Source organism: Porites lutea, chromosome 2 (assembly GCF_958299795.1).
Source record: "Porites lutea chromosome 2, jaPorLute2.1, whole genome shotgun sequence".
Taxonomy (NCBI): Eukaryota; Metazoa; Cnidaria; class Anthozoa; order Scleractinia; family Poritidae; genus Porites; species Porites lutea.
The window spans coordinates 6,497,524-6,513,361 of record NC_133202.1 but is presented as its reverse complement, the minus strand read 5'-3'; the positions used below and the strand labels follow the sequence as shown (position 1 = coordinate 6,513,361).

General features: G+C 40.4%; 2 protein-coding genes across 2 annotated transcripts; both read left to right on the top strand.

The window, feature by feature from the left end:
• Positions 1 to 823: 823 nt before the first annotated feature.
• LOC140927542 (procathepsin L-like) lies at positions 824 to 7,068 on the top strand. The gene is made up of 5 exons (XM_073377209.1): positions 824 to 1,061; positions 2,685 to 2,904; positions 3,657 to 3,929; positions 5,505 to 5,640; positions 6,739 to 7,068. Exons 1-5 carry the CDS (start codon positions 894 to 896, stop codon positions 6,926 to 6,928), a joined length of 987 nt encoding a protein of 328 aa, XP_073233310.1. The 5' UTR covers positions 824 to 893; the 3' UTR covers positions 6,929 to 7,068.
• Positions 7,069 to 9,626: 2,558 nt separating this feature from the next.
• Positions 9,627 to 14,764, top strand: LOC140927543 (procathepsin L-like). Its single transcript, XM_073377210.1, has 5 exons — positions 9,627 to 9,871; positions 12,233 to 12,452; positions 12,981 to 13,253; positions 13,641 to 13,773; positions 14,481 to 14,764. Exons 1-5 carry the CDS (start codon positions 9,704 to 9,706, stop codon positions 14,668 to 14,670), a joined length of 984 nt encoding a protein of 327 aa, XP_073233311.1. The 5' UTR covers positions 9,627 to 9,703; the 3' UTR covers positions 14,671 to 14,764.
• Positions 14,765 to 15,838: the final 1,074 nt, after the last annotated feature.

Sequence of the window (15,838 nt, the reverse complement as noted above, 5' to 3'; positions counted from 1 at the left end):
ACAGCTACAATAAAAACACTAAAAATATAAATTAAGGTTCTAGTTCCTTAAAATAAGAGGCCTTCTTCACCTTGCGAAAAAAAAAAAAAACCATAAACTGGTCTGTAAAACGAGTCGAGACAGGGTTCCAAAGAATAGCGCCTCTAGAGGTTTTAAGAAACCGCGGGTTAAAACGAGGGACGATTAATATGTTATTGCTCCTTCTGAAGTTGTACGCAGTACAAGGTTTATTCGTCGAGTATGAAAGAGCCGCAGGTGCTTCACCTAAAAACACGCTATATGGAGTAGTTTAATTAATCGAAGTTTATGATAGAAGGTTATAGTACATGTATTCCAACTCGAATGTCGGTATACTTCCTTGCACTAGGGAAGTTGTAAATTATTCTGGCTGCCCTGGGTGAAGTACTTCGAGAGAATGTAGAAGGTCCGCATTAGGGCAGCCGTTCCTTTTGTTCTAATAGTTCAAGACGTTTCGATTTGCATTTTAATGAGAAGAAATTGCAAACTCCAGTACAACGGACAACACTGTTAAAATGGAGCCTATTTCTTTTAGGAAAAAAGTTTATAAAGATTGTAAAAAGCCTATTATGTTTCCAATGCAATAACGAACTTAATATTTATATTAACTGGTGGTTTGTGACAGAGCTTTTGAATTTGCATTTGTAGGACCTGGAATTCGATACGGAAACTAGAGCGTATCTAAGGTCACCTGTTTCTTAATTCAAATTTTGACTGACAAGACTTCCTTGTACAACACTTCCTTGTACAATCACGCACTCATCTCGTGACTTCTAATCCTTTGTTCATACATAACACTGCCAGCATTCCAAATTTTGAGTCAGTCACCGACTTGCGCGGCCTTGAGGAAGATCAAACATTGTACGGCGTCACAAATGAAAGGTTTTATCGCTTTTCTGCTGTGCCTAGCTTTTGCAAATGGCCATATTCTACACACTGAGTATGAGCAGCAGTGGCAAGCTTGGAAAACTTTTTACCAGAAGAAATACAGCACAGACACTGAGGAAGAAGCGCGCTATGCGATTTGGAGAGACAATCTGAAGGTAAGTTAAACATACTTTTTCCCCCAGAATTATAAGATATAAATCCAGGAACAAATTACTCTTCCACGCCTCATATCGCTTAGAGAAGATGCTTCTTTCCACATGGCAACAGATTGACAACAGCAACAATACGTTTCTATCAGGTCATCTACAGAAGATATCCCGGGACTTGGACAGGCATATACTAAATTATAAAACTTCATAGCCGCTACGGGCAATAAAATCAACTTTATTTATACCACAAATCTCTTGTAAAAATTCTGTATTCCTCTTAACAGCAATGCTTAAACTGACTCCACTGAAACTTGCCCTTTCGTTTGAAAGAAGACTGACTTTCGTTTTTCTTCGTTATGTGAAGGAAAAAGGATGCTTGATTGAAATTTTACCCCAAAACAAACGAACAGGAACTTCTACGAAAAGATGCCGTAATTCTAAATGAACAGACAAACAAATAAGACGTACGTTAAACGCTTTCTTAATGTTCTTTTCTTTTCTTTTTTTTGTTCTCTTTCTTTTTTGTAGACTCCTTTTTTCCTTTTTCCTTTTTTTTCCAGTATTTATCTGTCTTCACGCACAGCTCTATCCGATTGGCAAACCGCAAAAGTAGCACTATCGAAGGTTATAATAGAAGGTTAAAGTATTCCAGTTCGAATGTCGGTATACTTCCTTGCAGCAGGCAAGTTGTAAATTATTTTGGCTGCCGTAGGGTGAAGTACTTCGAGAGAAGTTAGAAGGTCCGCATAAGGGCAGCCGCTCAAAACGACCAATCCGTATAGAACCAGTTGTTCTAATAGTTCAAGACGTTTCGGTAAATAAGATACTTAAAAATAGGCAGTCTTTGCATTTTAATGAGAAGAAATTGCAAACTCCAGTACAACGGACAACACTGTTAAAATGGAGCCTATTTCTTTTAGGAAAAAAGTTTATAAAGATTGTAAAAAGCCTATTATGTTTAAACAGCTGCCTTTCCCAATTTTCAATGCAATAACGAACTTAATATTTACATTAACGGGTGGTTTGTGACAGAGCTTTTGAATTTGCATTTGTAGGACCTGCAATTCGATGCAGAAACTAGAGCCTATCTAAGGTCACCTGTTTTTAATTCAAATTTTGACTCACAAGTGTCAAAGACAATGAACCCTTTCAAAAATGTAGTTTTCGCCAGTTTTCGTTACAGGACGAGAGATTTGGGGGGGAGTGGGGCGCAAAAGAAGGGTGAAAAGCGTCCTCAATTCTTTTCGTATCTTCTTCGTCCATGTTGTGGATGACATCCCAAGAGAAAGATCTCTACTGGGGGGTTGGGAGTGAAAGAGAATAATACTCTTCTTGATATAATTCTGCATTTATAGAAAAAGGCCGTTTATCACTTACGTCCCTGAGTAACTACAACTTAAAGCATAGACTTGCTACAAGTTGACCTTTCGTAAGTTCCTAAAACGCAGCGAGCGATAAAAAGGGAGCTTCGATGAGGTTGCGCAGCGACAGAGCGAGCGACGCCGAAGACTCAAGGTTGACTTGTTTCGCCTGAATTGTATAACCAACCAGGAAAAGAAATTAAAAGGACTTTTTGAAGGTATACTCGTAAAGCCGGTCTAAAATTTTGTTCCTCTTTATCATTTTAAGAAAGTTCAACAGCACAATTCTGAAGGACATTCATACACTTTGGCCATGAATCAGTTTGGTGATCTTACCGTGGATGAATATCGATATTTCTTCCTGGGACTGCGTTCTGATTTCTCTAATGAGACAAAAGGTTCAACTTTCCTCCCTCCCAGTGGAGTCACTCTACCAGACACAGTCGACTGGAGAACTGAGGGATACGTCACTCCTGTAAAGGATCAAGGTACGTACTATTAAATCCGTATATACTGCCCTGTTTCCGACGCGACGTTTTTTCAAGGGCGGCATTTATTTTAAAATCACATGTCTTAAATAACATTGAAAACAGATACCATAAATCATTTGCAATTATTATGCAAAACGGAAGGATGTGTTAAGGTCGAATGTCTCGCTTTTTTGTTGATATGGAATCGTAATTGTCAGGATGGTGTAGATTACCAAGTTGTACCGAGTGTTTTTTCTTATTGGGTACGGTCTTTATTTGAGGTCGGTGTTTACTGGTAATTACGCCTTCTACGGAATTAAATCACGGTATTTCTGCGTCATAGAAAGGTTTACTGAGCCATTTAGTGTTTTTTCATTGTTATTATTTCTTTCTATTCCGAAGCATTCTTATTTGGTTTGCTAATGCGGTCGCATGTCAGTCACCCACATATATCCCGAGTGGATCAATTTAGGTTTTTGGGAAACTGCCTACTTCCGACTCCCCTAAGCCATCATTTTACCCTAAGTGAGAAGTTAGTGTAAATGTTAGCTTAGGGGAGGGTAGGTGGGCAGTTTCCCAGTGAATTGATCCAAACTACACAGCGAAAATTTATATCTTCACACGGCCGAAAACTACTGCTAGAGAAACAAGTTTAAATTTTGCTGTCATAGTTTGAAATTTTAAGGTAGAAATTGTTATTTGTATTTAGTGCTAATAAATAAGTTGTTGCCTTACACTCTATTTAATCACGAACCCGAAACTATTTTTAGGTCAGTGTGGCTCTTGCTGGGCTTTCAGTGCGACAGGATCACTGGAAGGACAGCACTTTAAGAAAACTAGAAACCTTGTCTCACTCAGCGAACAGAACCTTGTTGACTGCTCCACAAGTTACGGCAACAAGGGCTGTAATGAAGGACTTCCGGATAAAGCTTTCAGGTACATCAAAGCCAATGGTGGCATTGACAGTGAGGAAAGCTATCCGTATGAGGCTAGGGACGGACCATGTCGATTTCGACGGGCCTACGTGGGAGCTACAGTCACCGGTAAGATTTACTACGACATGAGAGGGCTTTAATAAATACCAGCTAGTTCAAATTCCGGCTTTTTTTTATAGAAATCAAAACTTACCTTTTCGAAAATTTCAGCCCGAAAAAAGGCTATCGAAAATTTTGGGTGACCTTTTCAGGATAAAAATCCGTTAAAAAAGGGCAATTATATCAGGTGTTAGATGTTCGAAAATCCTAGGAGAGGCAGGCAAGCAAGAAATTTTATAACAATGTTCCGAAAATTGTAGATCTCAAATCGTCTTCCGAACAGATATTTTCCGAAAATTGACGTTGGGTGCCCCTGACTAAAGCTCTCTGGAATCGCGCCGAAAGGGCCAAATCCTAGGAGCCAAATTAATATAAGCTAAGAACACAGCGTGGATAAAACAAGGAGAAAAACTAAGATAGTATCATGTATATTTCTTGCTATTTTATGCCGTAAATAAAGATAGCTAAAATCCCTATACAAACCCCTATAATTTCTGTTATGACTGTCACTCGTGAGGGTACTTGTGTGAAAACTAGCAGTAAGACGCTCGTAATTGAGGAAGCCAGACAGGTAAAGGTAAAGGCGCACAAGAGCCAAAGGCCCAAACGGCCGAAGCTTATCCCGGTTTCTTTAGCATGAAGCATACCTAGGAGTATTGCTAGACCCCCTGGACGGGATGCAAGTCCATCGCAGGGTTATCCCCCAGCAGTATGTCCCCGGTACCCATTTATACACCTGGGTGAAGAGAGACAAAGTGCAGTAAAGTTCCTTGTCTAAGGAAACAACGTGACAGGCGAGGCGCGGCTTGAATCCCGGACCTCCAGATCTAGAGTTCGATGTGTTAACCGCTCGGCCACGCACGCCTCCATGGAAGCCAGATAATGCTGAAACAATTAAGCAATAGAATACGTTTTCCGTGTTTGCATAGCCTGATATAAACACGAGAGGCTTTGGGAGAATTTGAGACAGTTACGCAAACCCGAGATGAAGTCGAGGGTTTTGCATAACTGTCAAGAATTCTCCCAACGCCTCTAGTGTCTTGGGCATGTTCTTGTTTTGCAAAAAGATGATTTCCAAAATACGGATTTTTCACTCTCAAATGTCAGCTTACGCGAAAAAAAATTGACACACCTTCTTTGTAACGATTTTCCAAGTTTCAGCCGACGAAGGAATGGGTAAATAAAGTAAACTTGTCGAGTGTTGAACTCGAAAACTTTTTCATATTCGTTCTTGCGTTATTTGCGCGCGAAAACCAATACATCTTGACGCCACAACCATGTTTACATATTCTCATGCAAACACTCCTCTCGGTCAATCAGAGCGCACGTACTATCTTAGTTATTTTATAAAAGGTTATGATGATCCGAAGAACTTTTCGATTTGTCAGTAGAAGATTACACAGTGTAAAACTGAAATAACTTAGTGGATTCACTTGGTAGAATTGACAGAACTGAGTATTATGTGGGTGAAGTTCTTAGATCTGATCATTGAGAGTAAAACCTCTTTGACAGCACCTAATACCGTAGGATTTGTGCAAAAAAATTGAGAATTTTTTTTTCTGTTTTCTTACTGTATTCTAACAGGATACATGGACATTACCCCGCATGGAAGCGAAGAAGCTCTTCAGACTGCTACTGCTACAGTAGGCCCAATCTCTGTTGCAATTGATGCTAACCACAGCTCGTTTCAGTTCTACCACAGTGGTGTTTATGACGAACCGTAAGTGTCTTCTACAAGCCAGCCTTAAAGTTTATTGAACACTCTTATTCCGGTCTCTTATAGTTGAACAAAAAACAAATTCATAAATAACAGAAGGATATTTCATATATCCAAGTATCCCTGTATGCTTTAATATTTGAAGGGCAGTAATTAGAGAAGTTGTTTCACTAACTTTTCGAGGTTCTTTGGATATTTTCCGAATATTTCTCGACGGTTGTTACAATGGTTCTTCTCCGAATACTTTCCGAAATACTTCGTTATGGTAAGAAAATAGCTCTCTTTTCTCTCTTATAAGAAGAATTATGGTGGTTATGGCAAATATATACATTTTTACGCTACGAAAACAAAGGCGAGGGACGGAGACAAAATATTGAAGCGCAAGAAGGACAAATGAAATACGCTTGGATTCTTTCTTCTTATCCTCTTCTTCTAATTTCAATCTCAAACTAAAAGAGCATACGTTTCCATCTAACGTTCACATCATTGTCTTCGTTAACAAACTGAGTTGAATTATTCACCATTTTCACGTTTAATACTCCTCCCCCATAAGAAAGAAAAAACAATTCACCATTTTTGCATAGACCATAATGCACCTCGTTTACCCCCCTCCCCCCCCCCCCCCCCCCCCAACACTTTGTGTAACCATTGTTTTCGATTTCTCTTGGGACGATTGTAATACCCTGGAGAAATTGGAAACAATGGTTATGCAAAATTCTGAGGGGTAAACAAGGTGCATTATGGTCTATGTGAAAGTAGTGAATGGCATTGACATTATCTTCAATTTCTCTTGTGAGTGGGTGAAAAACAGACCGAGGAAAAAATTTCAAAAAAACGACGGGAGGCGAGGGCGAGGACACCTTTTCACTTTCCTCCTCTCTTCCGCTTCTTTTTTCCTCCGCTCTCCATTTCGCGCCACTTTCCATTATCTGAACAACTGGAACAGGCTAGTAATAGCCAAGAGAAATTGGAAATAATTGCTATACGCAATCGTTTGGGGGGAGTGTGTTAACCTGCAATCATCCCCCTAGGCGGAGGTTAACAAGATGTATCATGGGTAATGTGAAAAATGATGCATCTTTTTTATTTATTTACTTGCAGAACATGTAACAGCACTGTACTGGACCATGGTGTTCTTGTTGTTGGGTACGGTATATATTATGGCCAGGACTATTGGTTGGTCAAGAACTCCTGGAACACAACGTGGGGAATGAAAGGCTACATCATGATGTCGAGGAACAAGGATAATCAATGTGGAATTGCCACGGAAGCCAGCTATCCTCTTGTTTAATGTTGCGAATTGAAAAGTAGAGAGGCTTTGTAAGATAGTTTTCTTTGATGAAGGCGTTTTTCTGTCCGGTGAAAGGACATAACCCGCTGTAGTATATGAGTTAATAACGTAGTGAATAAAACTTTTCAAAGACGCACGTACCATTATTGTAGGAATGATTTTCTTGCTTGAGGCACAAGATCTTGTACCAACAAGCGAAATACGTTCATCAACCGAACCTTTTTTTTGTGGCTTTTCTGTGGATCGAACATAATCACTGCATAATTCTTTTAACATCCTGCGCTGAAGGCACCATCACTAAATTTATTCCTCGTGGTACTGTCAAACTACATTTATTTTCTGACTCCACTGGCTCCGGCCCTTACAAGTGATTAGCAAGATAATCTCAAAAATTTGCTGGTTTTATTTTGTTTCTATTTGCAAATAGGGTCGTGAATGTTTGGTTTCATTACCTTTAATAGTAAGGGTAAGGGTCCTTTTGTAAGGGTTGAAGGAGCTGAGCATTTCTTGTTTGCCTCTGTCGTCACTTTTTATTGCCGGTTTACTGTTTTTCGTCGATTAGTTTTATGTTTTGGCTGTTTCCAATTGTTGGTTTTCACATGAAGTCACTAAAATTCAAACTAAAAACCTATCGATCCTACCGAGATTTTACTTTCACGATGTATTAGAGCAGCTGAAAACTAATTTTCATACAAATTTCGCTTCAAAAGGAGGTTCTTGGTTTTGTGATAGAGTACGCTTGAATTTATAAGCTTTTGCGTGACGCGGCAGTTACATGACGGCCAAGAGAGCTGTCATGTAGGTTAAAAAATGACTTATTTCAGGAAATTTTGCTACCTAAACAGTTTGCGTATTAGAAAAAGTATTACTTTAATGTTAATGAGTTTCTCGAAGAATAAATTCACGCTCTTGTAGCAAAACTCGGTAACAGATTTTTCTGTTGGTTTCCGTCCGCTATGTTGGAGCTCATCAGGGTGAGCACCAGCATGGCGTCTCCATACAAATCTCTTTAAGTTTGGGTAAAACATTTCTTCGGATATCTCGTATACAAAATATTCCTCTGACCTGAATCTTGGCCAGGGTCTTTGTATATGTACCTCCTTTCATTTCCCAGATTCTGGACTTTATCTATCGAATGGTTTTGATTGTTATTTTGATCTATTTTGAATGGTGTAACACTGAAAACCAGCAACACGTGCCACACCTTCAGCTTTGAATTTTGTTGTTTAACAGTATTCCCATTTATTCGTCGCTAAAATTTTCACTTTTAATTTAAAAAACAATGGCAACGAAAAAGCGAAAGACACTATTTTCACCCCAAGCAAAAGGATCGTAATATCATTGAAATATATTTATCTGTCCATCATCGTTTCAACCGTAACACATGCTTATACTTTCCTTATGCAAAACTGAACTGACTGCCAAAATTACATCTTGGAATTAATCGTTTTCGCTGTACATGTACTAAACCGTGGCGGGCGAAACTCGCAGTCCAAGATCATGAAGAGTTATTCAGTGGAACGAAACTTGTGTTTTATTTGGCACTTTTGAGAGTTCTTGAGGGTGCTCTTATCCATATTTCACGAAACCCTGCTCCACCCCCCGACCCCTGAGGAATTTAACATTGACCCGGTGATAAAACACTGCCAAATTCCCCGCTCCAAGACTAAAATAGTGTGTTAAAAGCTCCATGTATCCCCTGCCTATAGCGGAGCATCAGAACTTCAAAACTAAACAAAACACCACTCAGTCTGCGATATTAGGTATCAGCAGACGCATTGCAAGTTAACTTCAAAATTCATGGGCACTTAGCTGGCTGAATTCAAACTCAGCCGTATATATCCCCTGCGTAACTTGGACAGCCATTGGTATCTGAAAAATGAACTTTTAAGAATTACTCGGCAGAATACTTTAACTTCTGATAATGAACGTGTTATAAGGTGCATTCAAAACTGAACAATGGTCAGCATCAAGAAATTGCTTATTAACTTAAGTTGCAAACGCCATCTTGAAGAAGTAGCCTCGGATTCAGTTGTTTCTCACTCCCGGTGACGAACGTTTGCTGTTGTTGAATCACCACTCAAGGCCTGCAGTACGTAGCCTGCGAACAAGCTCCCCGGGGCGCTCTGGCGCCGGGGCGGGAAAAGCAAGGAGAGCTTGCAACTACGTCTCTGGAATTTGAGTATCTGCATCGAAAAAGTCGATGCGAAATGCTGATTGGTGGAGATGACGTTAGTAATGACGTCATTAGCCTTGGCTAGTGTTTTTTGCTCGTTTCCGCTTCGCGCTGATTGGCGGAAATCTGACAGCTCATTCGGCGGGGAGCCACAGGGGAATTGCAGGTGGATTTCAATTTCCCAAGACGTAGTTGCAAGCTCTCCTTCCTTTTCCCACCTCGAGAGCGTCCCGAGGAGATTGCTCAGCGGTTACGCTGTACGTATCAAATACACTTTCCCCGCTCCGAGACCAAAAACCGTGATGTGATAAGTTTTAAAATCCCGGCACTTGGTCACATTAAATCCCCTTATATGCCCCTACCGGGACGGAGGGAGGGGAAGTAGGGATTCTAATTTTACACCTGCGTCGCGTGCCAAGGATATTCGCAGTAAGAATTCCTGTCGAAACTCAACCTGACGGCCTGTGCCAATCGCGCACTCATCTCGTGACTCCATTGTTAATATATTGCGCTGCTACTAAAGTATCGTTCCCATTTTTGAGACAGACACCGAGTTGCGCGACCTTCATGAGAAGATCGAACATTGTACAGCGTCACAAATGAACGGTTTTATCGCTTTTGCACTGTGCCTAGCTTTTGCAGATGGCCATATTCTCAATAGTGAATACAAGCAACAGTGGCAAGCTTGGAAAACTTTTTACGACAAGAAATACAGCACAGACACCGAAGAGGAAGCGCGCTATGCAATTTGGAGAGACAATCTGAGAGTAAGTTGCAAATGTATTTTTTTCCTCCAGAATCATTACGCATAAATTCAAGAACAAATTATTCTTCCAAGCTTCCTATCGCTTAGAGGAGATACCTCTTTCTACTTGACAAAAGACTCGCAACAGCAACAATACTTTTCTACATTGTTAAGTAAATCACCGTATTTATCCCGGGACTTGGACCCGCAGTTAGTATAATATTGAGCTTCATGACCGCTGCGGCACTAAAATTAAGTTTATTCCCACACAACCGTAGTGAAAATGTTGTTTTCCTCATAACAACAAAGCTGAAACTGACTCTACTGAAACCTGTCGCATTCCACTTTCATTTAATATGAGGAAATAAGCATATGAACTAAACTATGGTTTTCGTCCTCGCTGTCCTAAGCAGGGTATACAATTTCGTATACAATTTGCCCTAGTCCTAAACAGGGTAATAACATTGAGATTTTTGTCCTACACAGGGTATATATTTTAGAAATTTTTAGGACAGGGTCAGGGTTTCAAACCCTCAGCAGGTTACCTATAACAAAATATATTGGTCGAGTACCCCCTCAGGGGCGTATGCTAAGCAAGTGAATCTACTCTACTGTGACCATAAGGTTTCGAAAGTAGCGACCCTCCGAAAGTAGCGATAAAATTTCACAAGTGATAGCAAAAGAATCATGAAAGTATCGATCCAACGAAAAAAACGACCTTCCAAAAGTATTGACCTCAAAGTAATTATCCTTTTTTTTGCAAGAAATAACGGAAGTGGTAGATATAAAAATCTACACCAAACTGATCCCTGGTTCATTTTTAACCGTGATTACAATAATCTCTGAGTAGACATTCCTATTCAAAGGAAAATACGTAACTCTTAACCCATTTGCCCCGGGAATTCAGCGGAAAATTGCGCTTTGAAGCTAGTCGAGCCCGTTTCTAGTTACGCTCTAAATATAAAGAGCTAAATGTTGCCAAAAAGCCGTTTACAGGTCGTACTCTTCGTGGCCTTCTTTTCAAGATGCAGAATATCAGCCTCCGAAGTTCGGGCATTCGCAGAAAGCATGCCCGAAAAGTTAAAAAGTGACACACTAGTCTCGACGTTAACCTTTTCGCAACACTGAACAACATACCATCAAGTTCTCTTGCCCACCTTCGTCATATGAAGGGTAGGAGATGCTTGACAAAAAATTGGAATTAACCCCTAAATGAAACAAATCGGGTCACCGACTACCCTGGGTGCCCATGGCTTTAAAGGTCGAAGACGTGTCGGCCTGCGACCGACCCCGAAGTATCTCCGCCGCACTCAATCGCCGCAGGCGAGAAAAAAACCTCCGGCACCCAGCGTAATCTCCGACGACGGCCCGACACGATACCGCTATTCTGTTCTTCTTCATCTTTCTTCACGCATAGCCATAATTGGCGTTACCGAAGTGGCCAAAGTCGAAATTCCATTTTGTTAAATGCCGAAAAACAAAATAGTATCATCAGGAGCCCATCGTATTATGCGAAAGTATTGCTGAAGAGGTTTCATTTGAATGACCACATCATAGGATTTCGTCCACAGACTCAAAAAAGTTAGAATTCCCTTAGCAGACTCCATAATGCATTCACTGTGGGAGCGAAAGGGTTAATTGTTCTAACTCATGGTCATGCAGTGTCTGAAGGAGCCAATAGTTCTAATAGTTCAAGACAAGTTTCAGGACATTTTCCAACCTTTAGCAAATAAAGATATTACATAGAAATATGTCAAATTCAGTTTTGCATTCTGTACAACGGGCCAACCCTAATGTTCAAACAGCTGCCTCTCCCAATTTTCTAAAGCAACCACGAACAATACCCAAGGGTGGTAACAGAACTTTTGAATTGCGATTTTTCAGAGGACCTTGAACTGGAAAGCGAAACTCGAGTCGCTTCTATTTGAATTCTAATTTTGACAATAAAGCCTTATATCTTCTCATCGTCAGTGTTCGTTAGAAGACGGGGGATTTGGTACCCTGGTGCCAGAGGCTTTTCATGCGTGGTTTCCGGTTTCGGTCAAGTCTTTAAAAGTGACCTTCGCCGCTCGTAACTTCGGCCTTCGGCCGAAAAAGTGTCGGCCTGTGGCGGACGAAATGACCCGCGAGACGCACGCGAGAAAAAAACCTCTGGTACCCAGGGTAGGGATTTGGGGTCCTCTATTAGAAGCGCGAAAAACGTCCTCGATATTTTCCACACCTTCTTCGTCTGCGTATTTGATGGCATCCCGAGAGCAAGATCTCGACTCGGGTCTTGGGAACGAGTGACAGGAAATCTTCTCGGTAATTAAGTATTCTACATTTATGGAAAAGGGCTATAATTCAATGTGTAAAATTGTTTGTTCATCTTTAATATTCTAAGAAAGTTCAACAGCACAATTCTGAAGGACATTCATACACTCTGGCCATGAATCAGTTTGGTGATCTTACAGTGGATGAATATCGCTATTTCTTCCTGGGACTGCGTTCTGATTTCTCTAATGGGACAAAAGGTTCAGCTTTCCTCCCTCCCAGTGGAGTCACTCTACCAGACACAGTCGACTGGAGAACTAAGGGATACGTCACTCCTGTAAAGAATCAAGGTATGCTGCTCTCTAACAGTATTTCTACCATGTCTACGCTGAACAAGAACACGTTTAGTGTTATTTTTAATTTCCCGCATAGCATTTGTAGCCCACTTCTAATCTGGTCGAACGTGAGTAAACTCACTTTCACCACTTAGACAAACAGCGGCGAAAAGAAGCGGATCTTGGTCCCAGTGTAGATAAGGATCAGCAATACAATACAGAATAAAACTTTAAAGGCAACGTTGATCGAGCAGCTATGTGGGTAATCTGTATTTGCCCAATATTTCGGTTAGGCAAACTAACCTCATCGTGGGCTACGACTAAGTAAAAATGGAACGGTCTAAAGTAAAGATAAAATGTGATTGGTAGAGAGAGACAATAGAGCTGGGGGGAGAGATGTTTCTGTAGAGGCAAATAAGTTTCAATTCTGCTGTCACAGTTTGGAATGTAAAAATATGCGTTTCATTAAATTCTCTATATCGAATGCTGTAAAGTTCAGTCTATGAACCGTGGCTCTTAAAACGAATACGAAACTATTTTTAGGTCAGTGCGGCTCTTGCTGGGCTTTCAGTGCAACAGGATCACTGGAAGGACAACACTTCAAAAAAACTGGAAACCTTGTCTCACTCAGTGAACAGAACCTTGTCGACTGCTCCGGAAGTTACGGCAACAGTGGCTGTAATGGAGGACTCATGGATAAGGCTTTCAGGTACATCAAAGCCAATGGTGGCATTGATACTGAAGAAAGCTATCCGTATGAGGCTAGGGAAGTACAATGTCGTTTTCAGCGGGCCTACGTGGGAGCTACAGTCACCGGTAAGATTTTCTAAGACCCCCCCCTCCCCCCCCCCCCCCCCCTCCGCCGGGTCTAAGAAATGAGAGAGTTTGGGTTAGCGTGTCCGAATTCCGCAGTCGAATCTCAACTTTTTCATGGCACGGTTTGGGCGCTTAGAAAAGCAGTAAGACGTTCGTAATTGAGGAATTCAGATAATCAGAATTAACTTTTCAATTTATCGTTAGAAAATTACACGTTTTAAAAAATAGCTGGATACACTAGAATTGACAAAGTAGAATAATTTGTGAGCGAAATTCTCAGTAGTATGTCACTACTGAAATAAAACGTCTTTGACAGTATTTAATACAACAGGATTTTCCAAAGGTAAATTGATTATTTTTCTCTGTTTTCTTACTGTATTTACACAGGTTACATGGACATTACAACTGGAAGCGAAGAAGCTCTTCAGATTGCTAGTGCCACAGTAGGCCCAATCTCCGTTGCTATTGATGCCAGTCACAACTCATTTCACCTCTACCACAGTGGAGTTTATAACGAACCGTAAGTTTCCTCTACAAACCAGTCTTAGATTATATTCAACACCCGTATTCAGGTCTCTTACAGTTGAACAAAGAAAAATCAGGAATAACACTGTAGGATATCTCATATTCTCATATCTTGTATATATTAAAGCTACCTGACAAATAAAAAGAGAAGAGAAAATATTGAAGCGCAAGAACCGTGAAACGAAGGACAAATGAAATAAGCTTTGATTCCTTTTTCTTATCCTCATTCTATACTAATTTTAGTCTCAAACTAGAACTGCACGTTTCCATTTAAGGTTCACATCATCGTCTTCTTCACCAAACTGAATGAATTATTCAACATTTCACATTCAATATCCCCTCCCTTAAAAGAAAGAAAAAACGATTGGATTAGCATTATCTTTAACTTCTCTTGAGAGTGGGGTGAACAATAGACCGAGGTTGAAAACAAGGGGAGACTAGGGCAGGGGCAAGGGAGAGGGCGGGAAAACTTTTCCTCCTCTCTACCGCTTCTTTTTTCCTCCGTTCCTCCATTTCGAGCCACTGTCCATTATCTGAACAACTGGAAAAGGCTATAGAGTAATACCCAAGAGAAATTAGGAACTATTGCTATACAAAACTGTTTGAAGAGGGTGGGTTAACCTGCAATCATTCCCTTGGGCGGAGGTTAACAAAGTGTATTATGGGTAATGTAAAGAATGGTGAATCTTTTTTTACTTGCAGAACATGTAGCAGTACTAAACTTGACCATGGTGTTCTTGTCGTTGGATATGGAACCTATGGAGGGAAGGATTACTGGCTGGTCAAAAACTCTTGGGGAACAAGCTGGGGAATGGAAGGCTACATCATGATGTCGAGGAACAAGAATAATCAATGTGGGATTGCCACCAGCGCCAGCTATCCTCTTGTTTAATTTTACTTAATGGAAAGCAGCTAAAAACTTTGTAAAATAATTTTCTTTGATAACGACGTTTTTCTGTCCAGTAAAAGGACATAACCGCCTGTAGTATATGAATTAAGAACATAGTGAATAAAACTTTTAAAAGACGTACAACTCATGCAGGAATGACTTTCTCGCCTGATCTGAGGCATAATATCTTGTATCAAAAAGTGAAAAGTACGTTTATCAAGAGAAGCATTTTGGTGGTTTTTTTTTTTTTTGTGGATCGATCATAGAATCATAGTACTGACCCCAACTGAAATATATTTGTGTTCTTCCTCCTACTGGCGGTACTGTGAACCTACATTCTGACTCCATTACTCTGGCCTTTATAAATAATTAGCAAGATAATCTCAACAAACTAGCGTCTTGGACGCTACTAATCAGTATACCGGAAGTATATCCTTTCTCAGTCTATGAAATGTGTGACTCCTTAAGAACAATATACTTAACTACAGTCGTTAAAGGGAAAGCTCTCAACTTTGTAGCTTAAGCAGAAAAAGATTTCAAAAAACAGCGCATTGCAAACAAATTGAGACATATTAAATTCTGCAAGCAGAATACTGCAATGCTATATTCTGCTTGCAGAATTTAATATGTCTACATTATTATTTTTGCTGATCAGGTCTTTATCGATCCTACGTTCTTCGGCATATTCGTTTGCGGTCCTTTGCAGTCCTTTGTGGTCAATGTTTGTACAAACAAACTGACATTTCTATAGCGACAGCGCAATTTCAAGGCAACACAAAGTAGTGAACACATTTTGAAATAATCAGAGGAGGTGACTATTTCTTTTTAAAACAGTGCAAGGGTAAGGAATCCCAAGTTGGCCATAAAAAAATCCTGCATTTATAATTTTTCAACCTCTTCCCCTCTCCTCCAGTCAGTCTTCCCCATTCTCCTAGCGGATTCGAAACTGTCTGCCTCAATACGATACGCGCTGACGTGACGGTCCCGCGAGCTAACTACGCAGGTTATGGTGGCAACCGTAGTACAGTCAACTCTCGCCTTGCGGACACCCCGCTATAACGGACACCTCGATAATACGGACAGCAGATAAATTCCGGACAAAAATAAATTACAGACATTTGACTGAAATAAACTCCCGCTATTACGGACTCTCGCTACAGAGGACACTAAC

Bases quoted from the DNA above. Each gene is read 5' to 3' on its own strand.
- LOC140927542 (XM_073377209.1), top strand. From the start codon at position 894: ATGAAAGGTTTTATCGCTTTTCTGCTGTGCCTAGCTTTTGCAAATGGC. The intron at 1,062-2,684 runs GTAAGTTAAACA...TATCATTTTAAG, and splicing joins TTTGGAGAGACAATCTGAAG to AAAGTTCAACAGCACAATTC. The intron at 3,930-5,504 runs GTAAGATTTACT...GTATTCTAACAG, and splicing joins CGTGGGAGCTACAGTCACCG to GATACATGGACATTACCCCG.
- LOC140927543 (XM_073377210.1), top strand. From the start codon at position 9,704: ATGAACGGTTTTATCGCTTTTGCACTGTGCCTAGCTTTTGCAGATGGC. The intron at 9,872-12,232 runs GTAAGTTGCAAA...TAATATTCTAAG, and splicing joins TTTGGAGAGACAATCTGAGA to AAAGTTCAACAGCACAATTC. The intron at 13,254-13,640 runs GTAAGATTTTCT...GTATTTACACAG, and splicing joins CGTGGGAGCTACAGTCACCG to GTTACATGGACATTACAACT.